Raw genomic sequence first — 9,138 nt, forward strand, 5'->3', positions numbered from 1 at the left:
CGGAGGTTGCGGTGAGCCGAGATCGCGCCATTGCACTCCAGCCTGGGTAACAAGAGCGAAACTCCGTCTCAAAAAAAAAAAAAAAGAAAGTAAGACCCTTTGCAAAGCCACTCCTAACTATTCCATTCTATTATTCCACAACTTTTCTTTTTTTTTTTTTTTTTTTAAAATGAGGTCTCACTCTGCTGCCCAGACTGGAGTGCAGTGGCATGATCATAACTCAATGCAGCCTTGAACTGCTGGGTTCAAGTGAGCCAACCTTAGGTTCTAGAGTAGATGGTACTACAGGCATGCACCACCATGCCCAGCTATCAACTTGTCCTTTTTCAGCACACTCAAGATGTATTAAAACTCTTCACATTTAAAATTACTCTATACAGGCCAGATGTGGTGGCTCATGCCTGTAATCCCAGCACTTTGGGAAGCCAAAGCAGGCACATCACTGGAGACCAAGAGTTTGAGACCAGCCTGACTACCATTGGGAGATATCTTCTCTACACAAAAATAAAAAATCAGCTGCACATAATAGAGCACACTTGCAAGTCCCAGCTTTACTTAGGAGACTGAACAGGGAGGATTCCTTGAGCCTAGGGGTTTGAGGCTGCAGTGAGCCATAATCACGCCCCTGCACTTTACTCTGGGCAGCAGAGCAAGACCCTATCTCAAAAAATAAATAAATAATAAAATAAAATAAAATAGCTCTATATACAAAAGATGAAAAATGCCAGGCCAGGCGCGGTGGCTCAAGCCTGTAATCCCAGCACTTTGGGAGGCCGAGGCGGGTGGATCACGAGGTCAAGAGATCGAGACCATCCTGGTCAACATGGTGAAACCCCGTCTCTACTAAAAATACAAAAAAAAAAATTAGCTGGGCATGGTGGCGCGTGCCTGTAATCCCAGCTACTCAGGAGGCTGAGGCAGGAGAATTGCCTGAACCCAGGAGGCGGAGGTTGCGGTGAGCCGAGATCGCGCCATTGCACTCCAGCCTGGGTAACAAGAGCAAAACTCCGTCTCAAAAAAAAAAAAAAAAGAAAAGAAAAATGCCAAGGGTCATATCTATTTTACTATCTGTGATTTCCCCAATGTGAACACAGTCAATGGCACTTCAAAAACATTGTTAGATTAATTGAAAGTAAGGATGATGTTTTAGACCAGTGGTTTTCAAATTGTAGTTCACAGACCAGCATCAAGAGTGTTACATGGGTTTTTGACAGAAATGCCAACTGTCATGGTGGCTCACATCTATAATTCCAGCACTCTGGGAGGCTGAGGTGGGAGGATCACTGGAGCCCAGAAGTTCGAGGCCAGCCTAGGCAACATGGCGAAACCCCGTCTCCACAAAAAATACAAAAATTAGCCAGGTGTGATGGTGGGCACCTGTAGTCCCAGCTACTTGGGAGGCTACTTGGGAGGCTGAGGTAAAAGGATCGTTTGAGCCTGGGAAGTCAAAACCGCAGTAAGCTGTGATCATGCCACTAACTCCAGTTTAGGGACACAGCAAGGTCCTGCTCAAAAAAAAAAAAAAGAACTGCAAACTCTCATGTTCTGCCCTCAGCTCACTGCAACCTCCACGGGTTCAAGTAATTCTCCTACTTCAGCCTCCCGACTAGCTGGGATTACAGGCGCATGACAACACACCAAGCTAATTTTTTTTTTTTTTTTTTTTTTTTTTTTTGATAGAGACGGAGTTTCGCTCGTTACCCAGGCTGGAGTGCAATGGCGCGATCTCGGCTCACCGCAACCTCCGCCCCCTGGGTTCAGGCAATTCTCCTGCCTCAGCCTCCTGAGTAGCTGGGACTACAGGCACGCGCCACCATGCCCAGCTAATTTTTTGTATTTTTAGTAGAGACGGGGTTTCACCATGTTGACCAGGATGGTCTCGATCTCTTGACCTCGTGATCCACCCGCCTCGGCCTCCCAAAGTGCTGGGATTACAGGCTTGAGCCACCGCGCCCGGCCACCAAGCTAATTTTTGTATTTTTAGTAAAAATGGGGTTTTGTCACATTGGCTATGCTGGGCTGGTCTTGAACTCTTAACCTCAGGTGATCCATCTGCCTTGGCCTCCCAAAGTACTAGGATTACAGGCATGAGCCACCATACCCGGCCAAGAATTCATCTTAAATGTCTCAACCATTCAAACACAACCTAATTAACATTTAACAAAAATGCGAAGCTTTATAACAATCACTCATTCAACTATATTTATTATCTACTAAAAACACTGCATGAGGAAAAGTAGCCTTTACCAATACTTCCTAGCTCATACTAATATTTTGCCTTCTCCTCCCCTCTCCTGTACATACACTCTTACTCTGTGTGTACATGTTTTAACAAGCAAGGAAAAATCAAGTTAATTAGACACCAAGTCTAAAACATAATCACGCCTAATATGTCTGCTATGGTCTGAACGCTTGTGTCTACCTAAATTCCTATGTTGGAATCCTAACCCCCAAGGTAACGACATGAGGAGATGAGGCCTTTGGGAGGTGATTAGATCACAAGTGTAGAGCCCACATGAAGGGATTAACAACCTCACAAAAGAGGCTCCAAGGCCATGCATGTTGGCTCATGCTTATAATCCCAGCACTTTGGGAGGCTGAAGTGGGCAGATCACCAGAGGTCAGGAGTTCAAAACCAGCCTGGCCAACATGGTGAAATCCCATCTCTACTACAATCACAAAAAAATTAGCCAGGGGTGGTGGCGTACACCTGTAATCCCAGCTACTCAGGGGGCTGAGGCAGGAGAATTGCTTGAACCTGGGAGGCGGAGGTTGCAGTGAGCCAAGATCATGCCACTGCACTCCAGCCTGGGCGAAAGAAAGAGACTCCGTCTCAAAAAAAAAAAAAAAAAAAAGAGGCTCTAGGTCTGGCCCCTGCCACCATGAGTGAAAACAGTGAAAAGGTGAATCAGGAAGAGCACTCACAAGACATCGAATCTGCTGGGGAATTGATCTGGGACTTCGAAGCCTGAGAAATAATTTCTGTTGTTGACAAGCTACTTAGTTTATGGTATTTTGTTACCATAGATTGAATGGGCTAAGACAATATCTTCCTAGTCTTATTTCCTACTACACATCTTCATTCTTGCATCCTTCCATGCTATATAAGGGTAATACTACTTCCTATAATGCATCCTAATTCCTTCCTACTTTCTTTAAAAAAGAAAATCCCTGTGAGAGCACTCTTTCTACTTGCTACTCATTCACAATGAAGCATTCTTCCCCTTCCCAAAATGATCTATACAAATCCTATTCATCTTTCAGGCCCAGGTATTTAGGATCCCAGGACACTTTGGGATCCTAAATACCTAAAAGGGGAGTTGGTAACTCCTCCCTCTCTCTCTTTTTTTTTTTTTTTTACATTTCACTGAAAACTTTTTATTGATTGGCCTTTTGGATAGAAACGGGGATTTATTTGCCAGGAAGGATGATCCCATCATACTTCTGCTGGAACCAGCGCATGGCCTCCTCTTTGCTGATTCTGTGTTTGGCCCCAATGCAGCCTGTCCTGCGCTTCTTGTCTGCGATGCTGAAACCTGGCCTACCCAGCACCACATAGAAGTCCAGGCCGTAGATACCAATGCTTGGGTCATATTTGATACCAAGATCGATATGTTCCTGAATCCCAAAACCAAAGTTTCCAGTATCGGAGAAGTTGTTTTTTCTTAACTCATACTCCCGCACCTTTAAGCCCTTCTCCAAGATTTCTTCTGCCTTGGCCCCTCGAACTGTGCAGTGGACAGCAATCTTTTCATTTCACCGGAAGCCAAAGGATCTGACAGTGTATCTAGCTTTGGAAAACACAGGGGTCTGCCCTGTGAGCTGCTCCAACACCTTGGCAGCTCAGGTCAGTCTGTCTCCACTCTCCCCAACACAGATGTTGAGATAGAGCTTGCGGATGCGAAGTTCCCGCGTGGGGTTCTCCTTTTCACCTTGATCCTGCGCCATGATGGAGAACAGGAAGAGAAAGTCGGTAACTCCTCCCTCTCACAAATTCATTCTCAATGGACGGACCCACACTTTCTTTCTTTTTTTTTTTTTTTGAGACGGAGTTTCACTCATGTTACCCAGGCTGGAGTGCAACGGCACGATCTCGGCTCACCGCAACCTCTGCCTGCTGGGTTCAGGCAATTCTCCTGCCTCAGCCTCCTGAGTAGCTGGGATTACAGGCACGCACCACCATGCCCAGCTAATTTTTTGTATTTTTAGTAGACACGGGGTTTCACCATGTTGACCAGGATGGTCTCGATCTCTTGACCTCGTGATCCACCGGCCTCGGCCTCCCAAAGTGCTGGGATTACAGGCTTGAGCCACCGCACCCGGCCTGAGGACCCACACTTTCAAAAATCTAGCAATGTGATGTCTTAGGTAGGATGGCTTTTTATTCTGGAGAGTACATCATCATACCTCACCTAACATCATTTTTGCACCAAAATTAAGATTCTCGTCCCGTCGCGGTGGCTCACGCCTATAATCCCAGCACTTTGGGAGGCCGAGGCAGGTGGATCACGAGGTCAAGAGATCGAGACCATCCTGGTCAACAAGGTGAAACCCCGTCTATACTAAAAATACAAAAATTAGCTGGGCATGATGGTGTGTGCCTGTAGTCCCAGCTACTCAGGAGGCTGAGGCAGGAGAATTGCTTGAACCCAGGAGGCGGAGGTTGCGGTGAGCCGAGATTGTGCCATTGCACTCCAGTCTGGGCAACAACAGCGAAACTCCATCTCAAAAAAAAAAAAAAGATTCTCTGCCCAGGCATGATGGCTCATGCCTGTAATTAAAGCACTTTTAGAGGTCAAGGTGGGAGGATGGATGGCTTAAGTCCAGGAGGTTAAGACCAGACTGGGCAACACAGCGAGACTCCATGTCTACAAAAAATTTTACAAATTAGCGGGGCACAGTAGCCCATGCCGGTGGTACCAGCCACTTGTGAGGCTGAGGTGGGAGGATCACTTGAGCCCAGGAGTTCAGGGTTGCAGAAAGCCATGACTGTGCCACTGCACTCCAGCCTGGGCCACAGACCAAGGCCGTCTCTAAACAACGATTCCCATACTCACTCTTTCTGTGTAGTCCCTAGTTACCTCAAATTTCAGTTTGAGTTTATACTAGTCATGTGGGAAATGAGAATATAAAGGGAATCATTTAAGCACCTAGCTGGCCTGAGCACTTGGAATAAGTAAGACACGGTTACCACCTAGAACTTATATTCCACAGGGAGAAACAGGTATATTAATTGTATATTAATATTGTATATTAATTAACATTGTATATTAATACAATGACAGTGTGCGAAAGTGAAGGAGACAGGAAAATGACAACCTAAAAATGCAGGAGGAAGTAAGGGAAAATTCATAGATTAAATAACTTTATAGTAAATCATTTTTCTAAAAAACAGGTGGAGGGAAAAAAAACAAAGTAGGAAAACATGATTATCAGGACTTGGTTTTGACTAGAATGTCTTATTCCTTCCAGAGACCCAAAATTTAGCTTGTTGCATATGATGGAGCAATGTTTTCAATAAATGTACAGCAAACCACTTATAAGCCAACTCAACGAAAAAAACCAACTGAAGCCTCAACTTGTTTTCAAACATAAAGAAGAAAATTTGCAAATATGAGGTTCTCCCAACTAAAGGCAGAGAGGGCAAAACAAATGAACTCTTTAGAAGGTTTAAAGAGACTTCTATCACAACCTGCCAAGCTGATTGTCAGTTCTCAAATGCCCTTGGTCTCTGCCTCCAAATGAAAACAAATCATTTGTTTTAGGTAATAACAGTCAAGCTTGTAAATAAGTATTTTAAAATTTCCCCAACAGTACCTCCACATTAAAAGATGCTCAAAAAAAAAAAAAAATTTTTTTTTCGAAACAATTTTAAGCTATTTCTATCAAAAGACTAGCTCTCTCCTAAGGTCACAGTATGCATGCTGGCCCTCACTTCGTGGCTCTAACACACCACCACTCAGGTTTTGCAATGACACTAGGTAACAGGATTCCAAGAGCTCTTCAATGCCTCCTAAAACGGAAAGGAAGAAGCAAGCCTACAAATTCCTATCTGCCCGCCCTGCACCTCCCGGGAGGCAACAGTCCTCAAATTGTTCCTGCTTAGACCCCTGAAGCCCGTAGAAGGAAATGGGGACAGCTGTGAAAGCGAGCCGAGCGAGGACATCCGATAAGGGAAGAGGAAACGTGGATGGGAGAGGACGAAGGAACACGGAAGGAGGGGGCAGTGGAGATAAAATGGTGAAGAGGGGTGAGAAGAGCAAGAAAGAGCAGCCAAAAATAGGGAGGAAAGGGGGGAAAAGTAAAAATCACATAAGAGGAAAAAAAAGGCAAAATGATAAAGGAGAAAGGAAGGAAGAGTTAGGGTTAAAGGACGAGGAGTGGGTGACAAAGGGAATGCGAAAAAGGCTGTCACTGGTGATGACAAAAAGGATGTCACTGGGGAGAAGGGAGATTCAGGGGGTGTCACCGAAAGGGGCTCACCCCAGCAGGTGGATGAGGGAGCACGGGGAAGGAGGAGCTGGACACCGAGAGGGAGGTTACGAGGGAGAGAGGTAAAGACAGAGAGGCCGAGAGGACACCAGAGACAGGGAGGGGCATGCCTGCAAGGGCTAGCGCGGCAGGCGGGGGCTAGGGTGGCGGGCGGCTGCGGCTGGGGCAGGCCTCGCTCCCTCACCATGGCTGCGCCGGCCTGGTCCTCGGGCGTGCAGCCTCCGTCCTGGATGCGGCGGCGGGCCGGACCGGAGCCCGCCCCCAGGCTGAGCCTGCGCGGAGGCTCCAGGAGGCTCCGGGGAGCGGCGGCTCCGGGCTTGGCCCAGGCCTCGGCCTCTTTCCCTCAGAAGATAGAAGTGCAGCAGCCGCAGCCGCAGCCCGAACCAGAGTGCAGACTCCGCCCCCGCGAGGACCCGCCCGGGCGCGCGAGCCCGAGCTTGGCCCCGCCTCCACTCTCAATACGCAGACTCAGCCGAGGGGTCCCGCCCCCCCCAGCCTGAACTCCAGCTTCTCCCCTTCTCCGGCTCTTAAAGGAGCCACACACCCCCGAATCCTAGCCTCCCTTCAAAATATGAAGAGCTTTAAATATTACATCATGACAAGAGATTACAACACCTCTCGCTTCCGTCACCTATAGACCCCTCTGTCACTCACCATCATTCTTTAAGATTTGGGCTTCTAGTACACTGTTATTCATTACTACTATTGTCATAATTCTCAGTGATTTCAACATTCGCTAATTCTTCCAATCCTCTGGCCTCTCAGATCCTTCTGTAGGAATCATTCTTGGCTCAGCCTCTCACTCTCATGCTCATACGAATAACTGTAACTCCTCGACAATCTCAATTTTAATCCTCTAACTCCCATCACAACCTACTTCCTTTCTAGTTCACTCTCTGTGATAATACTCCAACTCCAAAAACTTCAACCCCAAGACCCCAAATCCATTGATCCAGCTACCTTTCGCTATTCTTCCCCACACAGTCCTCACGTACTCACTATCTTCCTGAAACAGCTTAGATTCTATTGTCCATCATGAAATGGAATCTAATAGAATCTAAGCTGTTTCGGGAAGAAAGCGAGTACATGAGGTATATGAAGTCGATTTCTTCAGTATTACCTTTATGGATCCAGTCGTTCTCTGCTTTCTTTGTACTGACGGAACTCCAGCAGTGGAGTGGGTGAAGAAAAAGCCAAAAGTGGTTGACTGACTCCCGGTAAATTTGAGATCATTATTCTCAAGGGGCCATCATGCGTGGCTACACTACCGCATTTCTCCAGTATCACACACTCTCCCACCTTGCTACATAACTATTTCAAGTCTCCTGTCTCTTAAAACCACCAACACTTGGCCGGGCGCAGTGGCTCACGCCTGTAATCCCAGCACTTTGGGAGGCCGAGGCGGGTGGATCACAAGGTCAAGAGATCGAGACCATCCTGGTCAACATGGTGAAACCCCGTCTCTACTAAAAATACAAAAAATTAGCTGGGCATGGTGGTGTGTGCCTGTAATCCCAGCTACTCAGGAGGCTGAGGCAGGAGAATTGCCTGAACCTGGGAGGTGGAGGTTGCGGTGAGCCGAGATCGCGCCATTGCACTCCAGCCTGGGTAACAAGAGCGAAACTCCGTCTCAGAAAAAAAAAAAAAAAAAAAAAAAAAGAAAAAAGAAAAAAAACCACCAACACTTCCTCCCTCATCCTCATTTAGCTGATGATTTTGCTTCCAATTCACAAGAAAATGAAACAAACCAAAAAGAATATCTACAAGTTCTCAGCACTCACCATGACTTTGAACTAACCTGTTACCTCTGCTTTGATACTCTTTCTGCCTTCCTTTCCTTACTACGAGTGAATTAATTATTCGTCTTTTAGCTAACGTCAAACCCTCCTCAGTTCTCAAGAATCTGTGCTAAAAGACCCAGGTTTTATCACTGACCACAAACCTAAATTTCTGTTAATTACAATCAAAATTAATGACTAGAAAAAAATTAAAATTTGAAAACAAGCATCCAAAATGAAAGCTTCACTCTTTTTGTTTTTTTGAAGGCAGAAAGAGTATCAAAGCAGAGTTTTTTGAGACGGAGTTTTGCTCTTGTTACCCAGGCTGGAATGCAATGGCACGATCTCGGCTCACCGCAACCTCCGCCTCCTGGGTTCAGGCAATTCTCCTGCCTCAGCCTCCTGAGTAGCTGGGATTACAGGCACGCACCACCATGCCCAGCTAATTTTTTGTATTTTTAGTAGAGACGGGGTTTCACCATGTTGACCAGGATGGTCTTGATCTCTTGACCTCGTGATCCACCCGCCTCGGCCTCCCAAAGTGCTGGGATTACAGGCGTGAGCCACCGCGCCAGGCCTAGGCCGAGGTTTTTTTAAATGGGCTTAACCATTTTAAAGTGTACAGTTCAGTGGCATTGAATACATTCACATTGTTGTGCAACCATCCCCATCAAGAAGCTCCAGAGCTTTTTCTTTTTCATTTATTTATTTATTTATTTGCCCTGTCACCCATCAGAAGTACAGTGGCACAATCACGGCTCACTCAACCTCAAACTCCTGGGCTCAAGTGATCCTCCCACCTCAGCCTCTGTAGCAGCTAGGACTATAGGCACATAACACCACACCTGGCTTTTTTTTTTTAATGTAG

General features: G+C 46.4%; 1 protein-coding gene and 1 pseudogene across 2 annotated transcripts in view; both read right to left on the reverse strand.

The window, feature by feature from the left end:
* ZYG11B (zyg-11 family member B, cell cycle regulator) overlaps nucleotides 1-6,886 on the reverse strand; it is a gene marked incomplete at its 3' end in the record, with an annotated part of 89,120 nt that extends 82,234 nt beyond the window's left edge. The window contains exon 1 of the mRNA XM_032296358.1: nucleotides 6,677-6,886. Coding sequence (XP_032152249.1) covers nucleotides 6,677-6,679 — 3 coding nt within the window. The remainder of the gene's footprint in view (nucleotides 1-6,676) is intronic.
* LOC116564033 lies at nucleotides 3,344-3,975 on the reverse strand (annotated as a pseudogene). Its single transcript, XR_004274695.1, has one exon. The product of XR_004274695.1 is annotated as a 60S ribosomal protein L11-like (transcript).
* Nucleotides 6,887-9,138: the final 2,252 nt, after the last annotated feature.

Source organism: Sapajus apella, unplaced genomic scaffold (assembly GCF_009761245.1).
Source record: "Sapajus apella isolate SASKATOON/1434 unplaced genomic scaffold, GSC_monkey_1.0 scaffold36, whole genome shotgun sequence".
In the NCBI taxonomy this organism is placed as follows: Eukaryota; Metazoa; Chordata; class Mammalia; order Primates; family Cebidae; genus Sapajus; species Sapajus apella.